The sequence below is a fragment of the Balaenoptera acutorostrata genome, chromosome 4 (genome assembly GCF_949987535.1).
Source record: "Balaenoptera acutorostrata chromosome 4, mBalAcu1.1, whole genome shotgun sequence".
NCBI lineage: Eukaryota > Metazoa > Chordata > Mammalia > Artiodactyla > Balaenopteridae > Balaenoptera > Balaenoptera acutorostrata.
In genome coordinates this window covers 103605762-103626956 of record NC_080067.1, presented here as the reverse complement: position 1 = coordinate 103626956, position 21195 = coordinate 103605762, and the positions used below count along the sequence as shown (strand labels likewise).

Genomic DNA, 21195 nt, shown 5'->3' with positions numbered 1-21195 from the left:
ACGAAGACCCAACCCAGCCAAAAATAAATAAATAAATAAATAAAAATTTTTAAAAAGATATTATGGTTACAAGTATTATCTAGATTATATATATAATATGTTATATATTTAAGTGTATTTATGTAATAAGATAAATATATGTAAATATATAAGTAACACAATTATATGTATACATATCATTTATGGAAGTAAAATTATAATTTTTGATTTACTTATTTGGTTTGTGAGAGCACAGTAATGGTATTTAATTACAACATGTAAACAGTTACACAGTTTTAATAACTCACCTCAGTAATTTTTTCACTGTTTTTATTCAGTGATGTTGGAGGAATAAGAAACTTGCTTTTAAAGTAGCTTCCTTGTGGTTATTGTCCCTCTGTAAAGAGCTTCTGGTCTCTGTTTTGAAGTATAAAAGTGACACACAGAAGGATGTATTCATCTCATCGGTGTGCAGTTGAATACCAAACATTCTTGAGCTTATTTTGTAGATTCCATTTAGATTTAACCACTGACATGAAAATAAATGAGACCCTATTTTATTGAATGAGTTATCACTAATGTTGGAATTCAGGTTTAAAAAATAAATCTGTTATGTATTTCTTTGCCAAACTGTGATCTCCATTGGTAGAGTACCTTTGGAAAGAATTGCCCGAATGTTGCAAAGTATTGTCACCTCATTTGCCATAATTGTTCCTTTATCTTCCAAAATGATGGTTTCAAGAAAAGGAATATTGGGGGTATTTCTTTTCTCATTACATTTTGAGTAAAGTGGAAATTTGTAATAGAAACAGGTAATTTGCTGTTTGGTGTTGACTTGTGCTGTTTTCATCCCATTCTTTCTTTGAGGCAAAAGGTATACACTATTTTCAGTTTCCAGATAAACTAGTGCTTTGGTTGGGGGGTGGGGGGAAAGACCCTGATGCATTTCTTTGTGCCTTAAAAGTGCTAAGAAGTCACCTTATATGTGTAGAAAAGAACAGTGTGTTGGGGACTTTTTATTTTGAGGAAGCATGGAAGAGGAAAAGGATTTAGAACACTCTCTAAAGTTAGCTACTCATTAGTAGAGAGATATTCTTCCATTTTGTAAGCCAAGTCTTACAGCGAATGCATTGCAACATTACACATATGGTAAAGTTATAAGCAGCTTTTTTTTTTAGTGCTTACACAAAAATTCCTGAGTTTTTTCTTAGCGGAGGAAGGTATACCATTGGTGCAATTTGATCTACGTGGATTATGGATCAAAAATAAGTTTATGAAAATTTAAAGCATCTGGTCCATTTGTACTGTAGTTAATTTTAGTAGTTTACAGAGCAGCATCTGTGATCACTGTCTCCTTTGCCTATTGCAGATTGCTGAAATATTGTAGCTATCATGTTTGTTTGTCCCTTCAAGCCAAGAGGACTAGATTTAGCACCTTCTTTACTTGGCCAAGATCCTAGTTAAACGCAAATTCTGCATAGGATTACAGTATTTGATAGGGGAATCTCCCAAAGCTGCTTTTGTGGATCTGATCCTGATACATAGTTTCACTATTTGTTTTTTCAAGCTGGTGTATGGCGTTTTTCCCCTTGGCATTCAAATATACATTTTGTTAAAATACTGTAAGTGTGTCTGACTGACAAGAACCCAGATAACGTCAAGATTTCACAATTAACAGATTGTGCTCTCATGGACTGTAAGGTGTCATGGTCATTTCCAAATGTGCTATCATACTATTTGCTGTTAGAATGCTTTGATAATTTGAGATTGGTATTTAAAAATAAGTTGCATAATACATATTATGGTCAACTCCATCCATGTCTACAAGTGAATCTGTAACAAAGTTCTGCTATTTCCATTTCGAACAAATGTCACACAAAATATTCAGGAACAAAGTAAGGAGTTTTGGTTTGGTAGTAATTTGTAACAAGTGTGCTAACAATAGTAGCAAAATAAGTTCAGACAAAGCTTTGGTGCTGATGTCTCATGACCTGGGCGTTAAGAAATAACCAGAAGTCTGATGGCACAAATTAAGTCATGAAACCACAGCTCAACATGTGCAACTTGTCACTGTTACACAATTTGCTGGTGCTCACGACTAGTTAGCTGGCTACTTTTGAGTTTTAAATAATTGATCAGAAGCTTGTGCCTGGGTATAATGTGTATACATGAGCAAGCTGGCCTGTCATTGTTTGATCTGTGCTCATCAGCGGTTTACATTCTAAACAAATTGGAATTAACTACAGCTCAAAAAGAGCCGCTCCCATCTCTGTTCAGTGGGATTAGATAATAGGACCTGGGCTAAAACCTTGGAGGAGCCAGCTAGACTGTAAGCTACATGAGAGCACCGGCTTTGTTTACTGCTAGATCTTCAGTGCCTCAACACAGTGGCTAGCATGTAGTAGGTGCTTCAATACATATTTATTGAAGATTTTAAAAAAGAATACTTTTGTTAGGGAGGAAAGAATTCAGAGCATGGGTTAGAGAGAGTTACAGGAGAAGTACTGCAAACTGAAGGCAGAGTGTTTTAATGAGAGAATCTAACTTTGCAGAGTATGTGAAGAAGATGAGGACCAGGAAAGATGACTAATGACTCCTTGGAGCAGTTTTATTAGAGCAATGGAGGGTTTGAGTGAATGAGGAGAGATGACGTATAGGCGTGTGGAGACTACAGTTTGCAGGGAGTTGAACCATAAAGGGAAAGAGAGAGATGACTTTTTGAAAGGGAGGTCACACATAGGACCTTTTGAATAAGCAAATGTGGAAATATTGGGGGAAAGGAGAATAATCATAGGCTATATTGTTCTTTATATATTTGAATGCTAAGAATACTTTCAGTGAAGAGTTCTGAGTCCATTTTACCTCTTGGCTCTGTTTAATACAGTAGCCCCTCTGTATCCTTGAGTTCCATATACAGGAGTGTAGAACCTGTAGTTTTGGAACTCGGGAATACAGAGGGCCGGCTGTACTATGCCATTTTATATAAGGGATTTGAGCATCTTTGGGTTTTTGGTATCTGCAGCGGGTCCTGGAATCAATCTCCAACCGATACAGAGGGATGACTGTACTACTGCTAGCAGTCAGAGGTTTGAACAATATCCTTTGCAGTAGAAATAACACATTTAAGATGTTTACACAGCAGGTGTTGGGCTTTTATTGATTTCCCCTGTAATGCGGCTTTTGTATTTTTCTTTTAATCACATAATAATGCATCTTAGATCCTGACCACTTTAAGACACAAAATTAATTTTTTTAAACATTGGTAATTTGGATTTTCTCTAGTTTCTCTGTACTCTGCATTTAAGCTTAGGTGATTATGTATATTCTAGGTCCTAAGTGGTCTTTTTGAACTACTATAATCTTTGATTTTTTTAAATAATTACAGAAAAGGATTGGATTTTAAAGAATTTTGAAAACTAGTGAAGTTGACTTAGCTTACTTGGTAGACTGAGAAGCTTGATGAATTAAAACGATTTGTTTCCAACCCAGAAAACATTCTGTCTTAAGTGTTTTAGCAATTTATCTCAGTATGCTTTTGGGTGACAAGAGTCTATTCTGAAGTTGAATAGGCTATGGGAAGTCATACAGGCCATCTAATAAGTTGCTGGGAATGATTGCTAATTGCTTAATTCTAGGGCTACTTCATTATTTCATATGTATGCTTTCTATCAAAAAAAAACTTATTGAGTGCTTACTTTGTCTTTAAAGATTTAATCTTGACTAAATGAAGAGTTACTTAGTATTCCTACACTCGTGTTTTCGCTTGTCTTCTAATTTTAGTTTTTTCCACACTTTGCTATTGTCTCATTTGTGCCTCAGGATTTGTGTCACGTGTACCCAGCAGTGGTTCATGTGAACAGCAACTCACTGTCTGACACACTTCTTTTTGGGGAAACAGTGAATCTTCAATGCCTGTGGAGTCTTGTATGGAGACCGTCCTGAAAAAGAAAGTGGGAAAGGACAAATTCAGGCAAGGTGTAGTCATTAAGATGGAATGAAAGAGGAGTGGGAGTGATAGTCTAGTAGAACAGAAGATAATTCATGTGCTGTATAAGTACTCTCCACCTCTTTTGATTGGATGGTATCTGATACTATCCCTGTTTTACAGGTGAAGAAACTGAGTTTGTATCTTAGGTCACACAGCTGTTAAAAGTGTATAGAATCTGATGTCATGTTTTCTGATTTTAAATTTTATATTATTTTCTCTGTAACACATTGTTTCTAAGCCTTTATATTCTTAATTCTTGATGCTTTTGCTATTGAGCTGCCATGGCAACTGTTTAGGAGTCTGTTCCTTTCCCACACTGGTAGTTAACAAGTAGTATCAATTTGAGAAGTTAAAGAGGCAAGGCAAGCTGTTATCCCCTTAACAACGCTAAGGTGTGGCTTGGACCCTTCATAGTGATACACTCCCTTCATTGAAATAGTAAATGAGGGTTGACACAAAAGCTTCCTCTTAAAGCCCTAAATTAAAGAGTCTCTAAACTTTTTCTAATGAAGTTACTTTTTCGTAACATTTTTATTGAGATGTAATTTATGAATCATAAAAATACATCCATTTAAATTGTACAGTTCACGGGTTTTAGTATATTCCCAGCAGTCGTCACCATGATCTAAGTTTAGAGTGTTTTCATTACCCCCAAAGAAACCCCATACCCATTAGCATCTGTCTTATTCCCCTGTCACCCCAGGTGCTAATGATCTACTTTCTATACATTTGCATATTTTGGACATTTCATGTGAATGAAATCATATAATATGTGGCCTTTGTGTCTGGTTTCTTTCACTGAGCATAATTTTCAAGGTTCACACATGTGTTGCATGTTATCAAAACTTCATTCCTTTCTATTGCTTAGTATTCCAGTGTATGAATACACATTTTATTTATTCATCAGATGATGGACATTTGGATTGTTTCCTTTTTTTGGCCATTATGAATAATATACTACTGTTATAAATATTCTTTAGAAGTTTTTTGTTGTTGCCTTTTTTAATGTGATAAGACATACATAACATAAAATTTGCCATTTTAACATGTACAATTAAGTGACATTAAATACATTCACAATGTTGTGCAACCATCACCACTGTCCAGAATTTTTCATCATCCCAAACAGAGACTCTCTACCTAATAAACAATAGCTCCCCATTGCCCCCTACCTCCAGCCTCTGGTTACCTCTATTCTACTTTTTGTCTCTATGAATTTGCCTATTTTAGGTACCTCATATAAGTGGAATCATACACTGTTTGCCCTTTTGTGACTTTTTTTTCCCCACTTAACGTTTGTCTTCAGAGTTCATTCATGTTGTAGCATGTGTCAGAATTTCCTTCCTTTTTAAGGCTAACCTTCCATTGTATATATATATGTACCACATTTTGTTTATCCATTCATACATCAATGAATATTTGGGTTGTTTCCACTTTTTTGGCTGTTGTGAATAATACTGCTGTGAACATGAATGTACAAATACCTGTTTGAATCCTTGCTTTCTGTTCTTTTGGGTATATACCCTGAAGTGGAATTGCTAGGTAATATGGTAATTCTGTGTTTAACTTTTTAAAGAACTGCCAAACTTTTCCACAGTTGGCTGTACCGTTTTTCATTTCCACTAGCTAGCAATGCACAAGAATTCTAATTTCTCCATATTTTTGCCCTGACCACCCCCCTCTTTTTTTTGATACTAGCCATCCTAATGGATGTTGTATAGTATCTCATTGTGGTTTATGTACAAGTTTTTGTGTGGTGTATGTATTGTATTCTCTCCTGTGTATGTATACCTAGGAGTAGAATTGCTGTGTCATATTGCAACTTTAACATTTTGAGGATCTGTCAAACCAATTTCAAAAATAGCTGAACCATTTTACATTCCTACCAGCAATGTATGAAGGTTCCAGTTTCTATTATGACTTTTTGGTATTAGCCATCCTTGTGAGTGTGAAGTGGCATCTCCTTGTGGGTTTTCTTTTTTCTCATTGTGATTTTATTTGAGTTTCCCTAATGGCTAATGATGATGTGTGTCTTTTTATGTACTTATTGGCTATTAGAGTATCTTTTTTTTTTAAAGAAACATGAGTAGTTTTTATTTATTTATTCATTCATTCATTCACTTAGGCTGCGTTGGGTTTTTGTTGCTGCGTGCGGGCTTTCTCTAGTTGCAGCGAGCAGGGGCTACTCTTCATTACGGTGCCCGGGCTTCTCATTGCAGTGGCTTCTCTTGTTGTGGAGCGCGGGCTCTAGGTGCAAGGGCTTCAGTAGTTGTGGCAGTCGGGCTCAGTAGTTGTGGCTTGTGGGCTCCATAGCACAGGCTTAGTAGTTGTGGCGCACGGGCTTAGTTGCTCTGCGGCATGTGGGATCTTCCCAGACCAGGGATTGAACCCGTGTCCCCTGCGTTGGCAGGCGGATTCTTAACCACTACGCCACCAGGGAAGTCCCTGTGTATTTTTTTTTTTTGGAGAAAGGAGAGTCATCAGGTGCCTTGGAAAGGTCAAATTAAGGTAAAGATTTGATTATTAGGAAGGAGCATAGGGAGAGTGGTCCCTCTGGAGTTGTGGGTGTCAGAGAAGGAGGAGGAATGATTGGGTGCGTAAGAGGAGGAGTTGAGTGGAAGATGAGGGAGAAGTGGTGACATATGTTATCAAGAATGCTTTCAGAAAGCTTTGCTGGGAAAGGAACAACCAAGAGTTTGGTTACCTACATGAAAGGAAAGTTTGGAGGAGTTTTTGTGGTTTTCATTATTGATGTTGTTTCTAATAGCAATACTTGAGTATATGGCTCAGAGGAAAGAGCCAGTGGAGAAAGAGAAGTGGAAGATAGGAGAGGGGGGGATAATTGGTGGCACATGGCTCCAGAGGAGTTGGGGTGGGGCGGAGGGGGTGGGGGGAGGGAGGGGTGAGGGAGTTAAGACCCAGGTGAAGTTATCAGTCTTGGACTAGAGAAAGAATGCCTAGACATCTGTGCATATAGGGAAGAAGGAAATGATGTCTGGGATAATAAGTTACTTATGTTTGGTTTTGGAGAGTGGCTGAGATCAAAGGGAAGAGAAGCCTGCTGTCCTATATTTTCTCTTTGGAGTCAGAAGTAATGTCACTTGAGGTAAAGTGGCTGGGTAGGGAGTCTGAAGAAAGTAGTAAATAGGGGAAGATTTTCAGGTAGTATTGATGCCTAGAAGAAATAGATGGTGGTGAATCTATGACAGCATCATGAAGTTGTCTTAATTTCTTTTCCCATGAAGTCCTCAGTGAGCAGAGTATAGGAACAAAGAAGGCAGAACTGGTTAGGTTATCCCAGTGTTAGGAGTTTGCAGCTTTCTGAATGTGGCAGGAAGACAAAGGAGTGAAGTTCAGGGTGTTAAGAATGTTCTTGAAGTCTTAGGCCATGGAATTAATACTGAGGACATAAAGTGAAGCCACATGAAAGTTCTTATAGCAAATCTGTGCCACCCTTCCACCCTCTACTTTTAACTCCTTACACAGGAAGCATGGGGAGGACATCCCTTCTCCAAAATTAATTTTCTTCCATGCTCAAAAATAGAAACAAATAGTTTTACATCTTTTAACTTCCTTCCAAATTTATCATATATTTAAACTTTTAGAAAAGTTTGTTGTCAGTATGGGTTGCACTTGTTTATTTGTTTTTACACTTTCAGTATTCAGTATGAGAGAACTAAAATAAATTCATATATGTATGTTACACATGCCACATTGTTTTCTTCTTACTGATTGTTTTCTTCTTACTGATTATGTGAAATAGTCTTTCTTAAGTAGTAGATACTTAATACTTTTTTTTTTTTTTTTTTTTTTTTTTTTTTAAATATCTGTTTCTTTTTTTTTTTTTTAATGATTATTCTGTGTTTATTTTATTTATTTTATTAATGGCTGTGTTGGGTCTTCGTTTCCGTGCGAGGGCTTTCCCTAGTTGCGGCAAGCGGGGGCCACCCTTCATCACGGTGCGCGGGCCTCTCACTATCGCGGCCTCTCTTGTTGCGGAGCACAGGCTCCAGACGCGCAGGCTCAGTAATTGTGGCTCATGGGCCCAGCCGCTCCGCGGCATGTGGGATCCTCCCAGACCAGGGCTCGAACCCGTGTCCCCTGCATTGGCAGGCAGATTCTCAACCACTGCGCCACCAGGGAAGCCCGATACTTAATACTTTAAGCAAGGACATGTATGTTTGAGGTGAGAATTATCATCTTTTTTCTCCTTGCAAATATTTGTTCATTTTTGAGGATTCAGATAATAATCGCCCTAAAACAAAACAAAACAAAACAAAACAAAACAAATTAAAATTCCCCTGTAAGTAAACCACTAGAAATAAACTTATTTTATATCCTTCCCCATATGTATGGGAAAGACTGGCTGGGGAGTGGGGATAATGTACTTTTTCTTTTAAACATGTATGCTTGGATGTTTATTTTATTTTATTTTTTTAGTTATTTAGTTTTTTAGTTATTTCTGAGATATACATTTTAAAGTAATCACTAGAATTATAACATTATACCTTCTACTCCGCCATCTTGGTTCCTCCCTGGATGTTAATTTTAAAACTCTTTTTTTCTTAAAAACTTAATACGTGTCCTTAATATCATAAACATTTTCCATGTTATTAATTGTTTTTTAGCATTTTAAACTGTTGCTTAGTATTCCATCTGCTGATTTAAATCAATTCCTCATTTTAGGACAATTTACATTGTTTGTAGTTTTTCATAGTTAAAATAAGCACTGCTTTGAACATGCCTGTAGCTGACTCACTTTACTCATTATTAATTATTGCTTGGTGAAAGGTATATATGTTAAAAAGGAATCCATAAATGTTATTTAAATTATTCAAGCACTACATACAAATATAATATGTATTATAAGTATACTCAAGCTGTACTGACTGATGCTATGTGAGAAGTGAAAGTTTCCTTCCTATTTCATTTCTCTGAAGTACCCACCTTTTACGATTTTGTTTTTTGTTCAAATGGATACTGTCATAATTCTAAATAATATTTGATGCCTGCATTACCTAACTTTTAACATTAAAGAATATTGATTATTGAATAATTCTTGAGGGAATTTGTGCTAAGGATAAGTGGGAAAAGATTAACGCAAGGAAAATTCAGAAAGTACATAAATACCAAGCAGTAGGGGGACAGCCAAATCAATTACTCAGCCATTAAAAATCTTATTTTTTAAGAGTATTGAATGACTCAGAGAAATGTGTATGATATTTTTGAAAAATATAAATAAGTGAATCCTGCAGAGCATAAAATTATATATTCAATATAGGGACTTACCTGGTAGTCCAGCGGGTAAGACTCCAAACTCCCAATGCAGGGGGCTCGGGTTCGATCCCTGGTCGGGGAACTAGATCCCTCACACATGCTGCAACTAAGAAGTCCGCATGCTGCAACTAAAGATCCTGCGTGCCACAACTAAGACCTGGCGCAGCCATAATAGATAAATAAATAAATATTTTAAAAAATATGCTTATTAAAAATATACATATATTCAATATAATACAGTTTTTATGTGTATATATGTTTCTGTACACACACACATACACTTACACACATATATATGAAGAACTGAAAAGTTATTTACGGAATGTTAACAGTGTTTATCTTATGGTAATAGAATTGTGGTTGTTTCTTTTTTTTTTTTTTTTACTTTTAATTGGAGTATGGTTGATTTACAATGTTTTGTTAGTTTCAGGTGTACAGCAAACTGAATCAGTTATGCACATGCATATATCCACTCATTTTTAGATTCTTTTCCCATATAGGCCATTACAGAGTATTGAGTGGAGTTCCCTGTGCTATACAGTAGGTCCTTTTTAGTTATCTATTTTATATATAGTAGTGTGTATATGTTAATCCCAATCTCCCAATTTATCCCTCCCCCACCGACTTGTGTTGGTTTTTAAATTTTTTTATACATTGGCCAAATTCTCTAAAATGACTTTTAAAAATGGGATAATATCATTAAAATAAAGTAATATCAAGATAGTGTATTGAACTTTTGTTTGACTGTTTTACTGAAAAAGGCCACAACAGAAAATATAAGTGCCATATAGACCAGTTAGCTGTTCAGAATTAGAAAAAGCCATTTTAGAGCCACATACTTCCCTCCAAGCCTTACTCCTTCACTCATAAATACTGGTCACAAGGAGTGCCGTTCTTATGAAAATGACTGAACAAAAATCTCGCCAAGATAGTAAAGAAAGCAGAAAATTTATCCTCAGAAGCATTTTCACATATTAAAGAGAGGCAATATTTTAATGCATTTATTTACTTGGTTTAACTTAAACTTAAAAATAAGTTATTTGAGGGAGGGGGCAGAAAAAAAATTATTTGACTATGTGATCCCTAAATTATTTTGAAATTCCATATAAAGAAATCCCATAGTAATATGCTATCCCAAGTTCTTTATTAATAGTAACACCATTAACTTTATAATGATGAAATATATTTGTAAGAATCTTAAGGTGCCTTACATATTTTTAGTTATCTTTTTTTATAATATAATTTAAATACAAGAAAATGCACCAATTTTAAGGGTGCAGTTTGATGAGTTTTACCCAGCGTGTACAATCATGTAGCCAGCACTGCGCTTCCATCACCCCAGAAAGTTCCCTGTACTGCTTCGTAGTCAGTCCCCTTTTCCTACCCCCGGCCTTGGAAACCACTAATCTGTTTCTATCCCTGTAGTTCAGCCTTTTGTAAAATTTCAGTTAAATGGAACCATTCAGTATATACTAGTCTTTTGTTCTAGCTTTTTTCACTAAAAACATAATGCTTTTGAGATTCATCCATATTGTTACATATAGTTTTTGCCTTTGAAATTCTGAGTAGTATTCCACTTTATGCTACAGTTTGTTTTTCCAATGATCAGTGTGATGGACATATGTATTTTTCCATTTGGGGGCTGTTGTAAACAAAGTTGCTATGAATATTCATATATAAGTCTTTGTGTGAATATATGCTTTTGTTTTTCTTAGGTTAATGTCTAGAAGTTGAATGGCTGGGTTGAATGGAAAAAATTATGTTTAACTTTATAAGAAACTGCTGAACTGGATACCAAGTTCAGTTCCATTTTTCATGCCTACCAACTATGTATGAGAGTTGCAGTTTCACCCTACAATAAATAACATTTGTTACTGTTAGTCTTTTAGTTTTTCTGGTGGGAATGTAGCGCTGTCTCATTATGGGTTTGATTTTTATTTTACTTTCCTAATGACTAATGATGTTGAGCTTCTTTTCGTGTACTTATTTGCCATTCATATGTCTTTTTTGTGAAGTGTCTGTTCAAATTACTTGCCCATTTTTTGTTAATCAGGCTTTGTCTTACTATTAATGTTACTGAAAGTGGGAGTGTGGCTGCCCCCTGCTCTGAAGCCAATAAAGAGGCATGGTGGAACGGAAGGTTTGTTTTATTTGGGGGGCCAGCAGAAGGGGGGTGGGGGGTGGACTCCTGCCCATAGGCCAACTCCCACCCACTGACAGTCAGTGGGCAAGAGCTTTTATAGGTGAAAAGAGGGGACTACATGCAGAAACAGCATAGGCAGCTCTGACAGTCACCTTGAAATTGGACATGGGGTGGTCTGATCAGCGTCATCTTGATTGTTTTAAGTACAGTTAATCTTCAGTTCCAGGGTTGGTTTGTTCCCATTTCTTTGAGGCCAGCTCTCAGAATTGTGGCAGCTTATGTCATGGCTGCAATCTGGTTGTCAAGTAGTTAACTTCTCCCACCTGGTGGGGGTTTTAGTATCTATAAGACGGCTCACAGGATGTGGCTCAGAATATTATCTGTAGCCCCTAAAGACGAACTAAAGGTCCTTGACTATGCTTAATGACTAAACTATTATTATTTAGTTTGTTGGACTGTTTTCCTTTGTTTCTGCATTTTCTCACTTCTCTGATTAAACTTATTCTTTGGCTGAAGGTTTTCCACACACAAAAGGCTGGCTGAGGGCATGGGGGCAAGGACCATAAGGTCCTGCTCCGTTTCATTAAGTTGTAAGCATTTGGTGTATTTTTTGGACACAGTCCTTTATCAGAAATTTTACATTTTTTTCTCTCAATCTGTGGCATGTCCTTTCCTTGTTTTTTCAAGAGAAGTTTCTAATTTTAATGAAATCTAATTCATCAGTTTTTCCTATTATGGATCATCCTTTTGGTACACATCTAAGAACTCCTTTGTAACTAAGGTTACAAAGATTTTCTCCTGTGTTTTTCTTTCTAAAAGTTTTATAGTGTTGTTCTTGCTTTCAGATCTAAGACCTGCACCGTGCCTGCCTCTTGTCTGTGCTAATTTGAGATCCTTTCTCACTCTTCCCATTTGGTTCTTTACTTCCTTTTCTGCCTGTTTCTGGCTTTGCACACCTTCTGATCAGAATATTCCTATTGCCTTTTCTGGGGACTCCGAGTTCCAGTCCTGTCCCATTTCTTCCTGGAGGTCAAAATACATTGGAAATCCCCTTTGATTTTGTTACGATAAAAAAAAAAGTCAATTTTTATTTTTCAATGTTTTTAAATGAATTATTTGTTTTCTAATGCTGGTTCTACCTTTTTTAAAAAATTTTTATTATTTTTTTTAAAGTTTTTGGCTGCATTGGGTCTTTGTTGCTGCACACAGGCTTTCTCTAGTTGCGGTGTACGGGCTTCTCGTTGCAGTGGCTTCTCTTGTTGTGGAGCACAGGCTCTAGGCACGCGGGCTCAGTAGTTGTGACATGCGGGCTCTACAGTGCAGGCTCAGCAGTTGTGGCGCACGGGCTTAGTTGCTCTGCGGCATGTAGGATCTTCCTGGACCAGGGATTGAACCTGTGTACCCTGCAATGGCAGGCGGATTCTTAACCACTGCACCACCAGGGAAGTCCCAAAAAGTCAGTTTTAAAAAGTCAGCTATTGTTCAGTAATAATAACAACAGTAATAGTATTCGTGGCTTCTATTTATTGAAGAATTATTATGTGCCAAGTATTGCACAGAATGCTTTGTGTTCAGAAATTTGTTTAAGTGTTAACTGATCTAAGATAGGCACTGTTTCTATATATGTTACTTGCTTAAGATTACATGGCTATTGAGTTGGGCCAATACTGGATCTCAGATCTGACTCTAAAGCCTGGATTCATGAACTTTCTTAAAAGATTTATTTATTTTATTTTTGGATGTATTGGGTCTTAGTTGCGGCGTGTGGGCTCTTTGTTGTGGTGCGCAGGCTTCTCTCTAGTTGTGGCGTGCAGGTTTTCTCTCTCTAGTTGTGGCGTGCAAGCTCCAGGGTGCTTGGGCTCTGTAGTTGTGGCGCACGGGGTTAGCTGCCCTGTGTCATGTGAGATCTTAGTTCCCTGACCAGGGATTGAACCCGTGTCCCCTGCGTTGCAAGGCGGATTCTTTACCACTGGACCACCAGGGAAGTCCCATGATGAACTTTTATGATATATTGAATATAGTTGAATTTTTAAAATTATGGTAGGACAGATACATAAAACTTCTCATCTTAACCGTTTAAGTATACAGTTCAGTAATGTTAACTATATTCCCATTGTTGTGCAACTGATCTCCAGAGCACTTCTCATCTTGTAAAACTGAAACTCTGTACCCATCAAGCACAAACTCCTCATTCCCCCACTGCCTCCAGTCCCCGGCAGCCGCCATTCTGCTTTCTGTCTCTATGAATTTGACTATTCTAGGTGCTCATATAAGTGGAATTGTACATCATTTGTCTTTTTGTGACTGGCTTATTTCATTTCGCATAATGTCCTCAAGATTCATCCATGTTGTAGCACGTGTCAGAATATCCTTTTCTAAGGCTGTATAATATTCCATTGTGTGTGTGTGTATATATATATGTATACATGCATACATACATGTATATGTATACACACACACCCTATTTTATTTATCTGTTCATCCATCAAAGGGTATATAAGTTGCATCCACCTTTGGCTATTATGAATAATGCTGTTATGAACATGCGTGTACAGATATCTGTTTAAGTTTCTGCTTTCACTCCTCTTGGGTATATATCCAGAAGTGGAATTGTTGGAGCATATGGTAGTTCTAGTTTTAAATTTTTTTGAGGAATAGCCATACTATTTTCCAAAGTGGCTACACCATTTTACATTCCCACCAGCAGTGCATGGAGTTGCAGTTTCTCCACATCCTCATCAACATTTATTTTCTGGGTTTTTTTTCATTCTTTTTTAAAATAATAGCCATTCTAATGGGTGTGAAGTTTTAATAGACTTGATTTTTAAATTCTTCCAGACTTTCTTGGGAAGAATGAATAATTAATAAGTATTATGTATGCATTATACACTTAACCAATTGAATTATTGATATTAATGTGCAAAATTATGAGACAATCATGGACTTCCCTGGTGGTACACTGGTTAAGAATCCGCCTGCCAATGCTAATGCAGGGGACACGGGTTCGATCTCTGGTCCTGGAAGATCCCACATGCCGTGGAGCAACTAAGCCTGTGTGCCGCAGCTACTGAAGGCCGTGTGCTCTAGGGCCCATGCTCGGCAACAAAAGAAGCCCCCGCAATGAGAAGCCTGTTACGCACCGCAACAAAGAGTAGCCCCCGCTTACCACAACTAGAGAAAGCCCACACACAGCAATGAAGACCCAACGCAGCCAAAAATAAATTAAAAAAAAAAAAATTAAAAACAAAAAAGTCACAATAGCCACAAAGTTGAAACAAATCAAATGTCCATTAAGTGATGAATGGATAAAATATAGTACATTCAGTGAAATATTTTTTTGCAATAAATAGCATGTGCTGATACATGCTACAACATTGAAAACGTTATGCTAAGTGAGAGAAACCAGACATAAAGACCATGTATATATGGTTCTATATATAAAATGTCCAGAATAGGTAGACGTATAGAGACAGAGTAAATCAGTGGTTGCCAGGCTCTGAGAGGTGGGTATAGGGGAGTTCAGAATGGCTGATAATGAATATGGATTTTAAGTGCAGAAAGATATGTAAAAAAATTTTAGGCAATGGACTGTCTTGTTTTCATCTCCTGTTTGGAGTGTGTACAATTAAACTTTGCAAACATTTTGAAATTATAGGGAAGAGAAGTGTTTAGAACATGATTAGGAAGAAAACAGAATTTAGAAAAAAGCGTAATATATAGTTAGTTTTTCCCAGCGGCAAATTTTCTGTAACTTTTTAAGTTTTAGGAACACAACGTATAGTATAATCTAGTTGCTTTTAAAAATTAAAACTTTAAATATGATTCAATGTACAGCTTATTTGGAAAATAATTACAAAATTTCAAATTGAATTTATTAATCCTAGAAGCATTTAGAAATGAATGCTTAATTTGGTAGTGTTTGAAAATTCATGTCCCTTCACCCCCTTAACTTGGGTTGTGCAAATGCTTCAGTGTGCTAGAAATTACTCACCATTTGGTTGAGGAAGAAAAATCTAATTCAGTTGCTAACTTAAATATAATCATTAAAATAATTTCATATAAATTTAGTCACATTGTTTGCCTTGCTGTGATTAGCAGATCGGGTCACAGTGCTTAGGTGATTTTGCCATAGAACATCAGGTATGGGGAAATTCTGTTAAGTGTTATTTAAGTTTTGAAAATATGTCATTGATAGATCATTGACAGAAACCTATACTATTTTTTTTTATACTATTTTTTAAATTAATTAATTAATTAATTTGTTTTTATTTTTGGCTGTGTTGTGTCTTCGTTGCTGTGCATGGGCTTTCTCTAGTTGAGGCAAGCGGGAGCTACTCCTCGTTGCGGTGAGCGGGCTTCTCATTGTCGTGGCTTCTCTTGTTGCAGAGCATGAGCTCTAGAGCACAGGCTCAGCAGCTGCAGTGCGCCGGCCTGCCCAGCTGCTCTTTGGCATGTGGGATTCTCCCAGGCCAGGGATCTAACCCGTGTCCCCTGCATTGGCAGGTGGATTCTTAACCACTGCACCACCAGGGAAGCCCTATACTGTTATGCAAACAAATGTTATAGTTTCAAGGTACAGAGTCAGGAAGAGATGCCTTTCTGCTTCTTTCCAACCCTAAAACTTTGGATTTGTTTTGCCTTAAATCTTTGAGCAAAGAAGACAATTACTTATTTTTCATATTTACTAGGATAAATGGACAAGGCCTGTACTTTCTATTTTTAAGACCTGTCTGAATATCCAGTACATTTCTATCAACTTTATCTTGTAAGGATAGTAAGAAGCCACCATAATCAAAGAAGACTTAAAAAATCACAACCCGCCCAGTCATACTCCACCAGACATGCGTTTTTCTTTTGGATGTTAGGTATTGCTTGTTCAAAAGTAAAAAGAAATTTGCTTTCCGGGAAGGAAAGTTCTGTCTGAGAGCTAAATGCCATAGAGTTCCTATCTCTTGATAGGAAATTGACTCTTTTATGAATTAGCTTCACTGTTTTCAGCTCTTTTACTACTTTTACATGCACATTTGTAATGTTGAAGGTCTGATAACTAAACCTTTGAACACCTTGTTCAGAAGATAACATTACTTTTAATTGTTTAGTTTGTGAGAAGTGCCTTTGACTACTTAAGGTGGAGCATTTTCTGGTCTCTTGCTCATGGTTGTGTTCCTGGAAACCACATTTGTGGTTCCCTGGGGGCAGCATCAAATAATCCAATAGCAGCTGTATCAACAGAGATGTGCTTGTACATTATTATCATTATTATCAAGTACACTGAGGATTGGACATTTTGCCCCAAAGTACTGACTTTGTTGTCTGGAATAGTAAGGGATTTGGCAAAGTTCAAAAAGAAACCAAGGATTTTACACTGAAAAATGCAAAAATTCTAGGGACTTCCGTGGTGGTCCAGTGGCTAAGACTCCGTGCTTCCAATGCAGGGGGCCCGGGTTCAATCCCTGGTCAGGGAACTAAAACCCACATGCCACAACTAAAGAGCCCGCCTGTCGCAACTAAAGATTCTGCATGCAGCAACTGAAAGATCCCGCATGCTGCAACGAAGATCCCACGTGCCGCAAGTAAGATATGACGCAGCCAAATAGATAAATAAATATTAAAAAAAAAAGAAAAATGGAAAAATTCTAGTTCTTCATTAATTTGGTAAAAAGAATTTTATCTCATTAAATGGTGTTTTCAGTTCATTTACACATTTACTCATTTAAAAGTATGGTATTTATTAAGAAAGATTCCATTATACTTTCTTTGTGTAATGATTACAAACAATCCTTCGAATTCTAACAGGCTGTCGTGTACATTTTGGCCAAATAGAATAGATAAACCCCAGTCTTTATCAACTATAAACCTTAATTAACTGTCTGAACAGCAGACATGACGTTTCTTTCACTTTCTGGTCCAACACTTTGGTGACCATATAGCAAAAGAACGAAATGTTTCTTGTGTGGTTACTAGTTAGATTCTTAAACATATGAGTTTGTAGTAGCTTTGTTAAGAAATATCTCAAATTTGATCACTGCTTTTCTGTTGAATATGAACCCAAGTGATTACATTTTCGTTTAATTCCTTTCCCTTAAGGGGGCAACACTTTGGGAAATTTATACAGGTAAACTAATATTCTTGGAATCCTATGAGTAGAGGAAGGGATTTACATTATCTTATTGAGAGAATGTAATGGGAGTAATTTATTTTCCTCAAAAACCACAAAAATGACAAAATCCTGGTTTTCTGATCCTAGTGGGACGCTCTGCCTTTTAGCCTGCTCCAAAGAATTTTAGAAATTGGCTATGTTAGGGATTTTTATTTGTACAGATTTCTTAAGTATTGTATACTAAAATTGTAAACAATGACTGGAACCTTAGCTTTTGAGAATTCTGAGGGAATTAGCTATTTTAAGTAGTTATTTCCTGGCTAAAAAACAATTCATACCTTTGTGAAAGTTTTTTTTTAAGTATTATTTTAACCATATACAAATGAAAATAAAATTTATTTCATACTTGGTTTTCTCCTTAAACATAGTAGACTAAACATAACTGCTTGATGATTTACTTGATAATTTACTTGAGGATGTGGTATTATTTTGCTTTAATATATAATAAATACAGTGATGCCATTAGAGTTTTTTTCATTCCTCTAACAGTTATTGAATCTTCACTGTAAGACAGGTATTTTTCTAGGCATGAGACCTGTATAGTTTTGTACTAGTATTCCCATACCTTGAATTCTTGGCCCAATTTTATGGTTTCTCCTTCTTGCCACTATCTGGCATAATGTTAAGAGCATAAATTCTGAAACCAGACTGTTAAAATTTGAATCCTAGTTCTACTGCTTACTAGTTGTGTGACTATAAGCTATACAACCCCCCTTTGCCTCAGTTTTTACATCTGTAAGCTAGGGCCAGTGATATAACCTATTTCATAGGGTTATTGCAAGAATTTAAAGGCATGTGAAATGTTTGAACCGTGCTTGGCACAAAGTTAGTGCTATAGAAAGTTATTAGTCATTATCACTTCTATGAATATTACTATTACTATGACTTCTCAATGCTGTTTGCCCTGTTTCCTGTTTTTAAATTTCTTTAATCTTAGAAAACAGATAACTAAGCTTGCTAGAACTAAGTGTAAAATAAGAGTAAATTGACTGTATGAAACCTGAGATTTCCTTTCAAGAAAACAGAATGTGGTGTATGCCTTGGCATTACATTTTGGCTGCCAAGAACCTTTCTTTCTTAGACATAACCTTCAATAGGTCATACTTATAAATGAGTACTGAGGAAGGAAAAACAAGAAATAAAATTTATCTTAATAAATGGGACTTGTTTTTCAGGGAAAAAGATCTTGAAGAAGCTTTGGAAGCAGGAGGTTGTGATCTTGAAACTTTGAGAAATATAATTCAAGGGAGACCACTGCCTGCTGATCTGAGGGCTAAAGTTTGGAAGGTAACTAGAAACTGAAACAAATAAAATGTAATGACTTAAGAATAATATTTTAGAATTTTTATTTTCAGTTGTCTTAGTTGCAGAAGCACATGCTACACTTAGAAAATTTATCAAACAGAGCAGCTTGCTAAAATGTGTGTTTCTGTAGTGTTTGGTATATTTAATAATTCAGGTTTTGAAGGCAGTGCTTTCTTTTGTAGCCATTAGAAATGATGTTTATGAAGACTGTTCAGTGAAATGGGAAAATGCAACCAATGAGTAAAATAGGATATATAATTGCAGATATGGAATGATCTCAGCTATGTTTTTAAAAAAAAGGGAGGGAGAAGAAACAGGTCTCTGGGTGTTAGAATTACAGGAGGTTTTCCTTTGCTTTATTTTCCGCTTCAGCTGTTCTCTAGTACATGTGTATTATCATTTTTAAATTTTAAATTAAGATTTTTTTATGATGAAAAAAGTAGTTCCCTTTGTTAAAACGTGTAAGCAAAGGATAAGATAAAAAACCATCTGTTATCTACCACTTATAGGTAAAACACATAATAATGCCTTGGTGACACATCTTATTTTTTCCATTCTACACATATATATGTAACAGAAATGGAATTACAACTGTATATAGCATTCTGAATGTTTTGTCATAGAAATTTAAAACACGTACAAAAGTAGAGAGACTTGTTAGTGAACCCCCATTTACCCATCACTTAACTTTAACTGTTAGCAACATTTGGCCAGTCTTATTTGATTAGTATTCTATCCTTTCCTCCCCACCCCGCCCACTGGATTATTTTAAAGCAGATCCTTGGTAGCACACTAAAATATTTTAGTATGAAAGTCTAAAAGATAAAAAGACTTTTAAAATAACCATAACACTACTAAATTGAAAAGAATAGTAATTCCTTAATGTGTCCTCACGTGGCTGAAGGGACAAGGGCGCTAACTGGGGTTTCTTTTATAAGGGGGCTAATCCCATTCATGAGTGCTCCACCCTCATGTCCTAATCACCTCTCAAAGGCCCTGCCTGTAAATACCAAAACATCGGGGTTAGGTTTCAACATAAATGAATTTGGGTGAGGGGACACAAACATTCAGTCTATAGCATTAATGATGTTTGCTTGAAATAAATTTACATATATAATTATGTAAATATTTTGTGTAATTCAATTTATTCACTGGATTAACATGAAGTAGTAAAATTTGATATAGATACATTACTTTGTAATCTTTGAAGTGTGCATTATTCCTAAGTTCAGGCCTCCATTATTACAGCATATTTTCCAAGAATGAGAAATACCATATGAAGCTATTTGCTTTTTTTATCTTTCTTCCAGATTGCTCTAAATGTTGCCGGAAAAGGAGATAGTTTGGCATCATGGGATGGTATTTTAGACCTGCCAGAACAGAACACTATTCACAAAGATTGTCTGGAGTTTATTGGTAAGTTTAATAATTGTTTTCAAACAGTGAAAAAATTTTCAAATAATAATTTTTGGATGGAGGAGTCGCTCTGTAGTAGAATTAACTTGTTATAATTTGGGATATGTTGAATTTGTAGAGGGCTAATAAATAGCTTTAGAACTTCTCTTTTGAAATTCTTATGAAATAATGTCTAATATTTTAAGAGAGTCTGATTTTTAGTGTTTCTTTTGCATTATGTTTGATTAAACATTAACATAATTATGTTTAATTCTTCAAGTACCTTTACAGTTTTGTGGCAGTTTTAAAATTGTTTTTTGTATAATTGAAGATCGGTATGATTGTATACGGTCCTGATTTAAGGGGGCTGTGTTCCGAAAGTTTATCTGTAAGTCGTAAGTCATGATCTGCTATAGAAAAAGTATTGTCAATCATGGGTGAATAGGTTGCCAATCACCCCACAAGGTCTTTTGAAGATTAAATTAATTTGGTTTATATTTTTCTTTTTTAATTCATCTGTAGTCCATTGGTCTTTTTGTTTCTCTCTCTGTCATATTTTAGTTAAATTATTGACTAAATAGGCTTTTATGTGCTAACCTCAACAGAAACATTATTGCTGATGTGGGCAAAGGAAAGGAAATTTGGTGGTGGAGAATGAATCACTTTCCCTCCCCTTGACAAAGCTATAGTGGCAGCTGCCCATTATGGGGTAGATGATAATCCGTTATTTGGAAAACACTTTTTGCTTTCCAGGAATGTGGGTTATGCTTACCTTTCCTGCTTCAGATTGTCCATTCTTGTATATATCTATATGTTATATAGACATATATATGAGATATATATATATATAAAAAACATATATATAGGTCAAGTATTATTAAGTTAGTAAATACTGAATAGCTAGTGAATATAAATAAGTATAAGGAAAAATGTGCTTTTATGCAGTTC

The 21195-nt window shown here is 36.0% G+C and overlaps 1 protein-coding gene across 2 annotated transcripts in view; it reads left to right on the top strand.

Annotated features, from left to right (window-relative positions):
- TBC1D23 (TBC1 domain family member 23) overlaps nucleotides 1–21195 on the top strand; it is a 63375-nt gene that overhangs the window by 6239 nt on the left and 35941 nt on the right. For both annotated transcript variants that reach the window (XM_007164033.3, XM_007164031.3), the window contains exons 2-3: nucleotides 18723–18834; nucleotides 20163–20268. In XM_007164033.3, the coding sequence (XP_007164095.2) occupies nucleotides 18723–18834; nucleotides 20163–20268 (218 nt within the window). The remainder of the gene's footprint in view (nucleotides 1–18722; nucleotides 18835–20162; nucleotides 20269–21195) is intronic.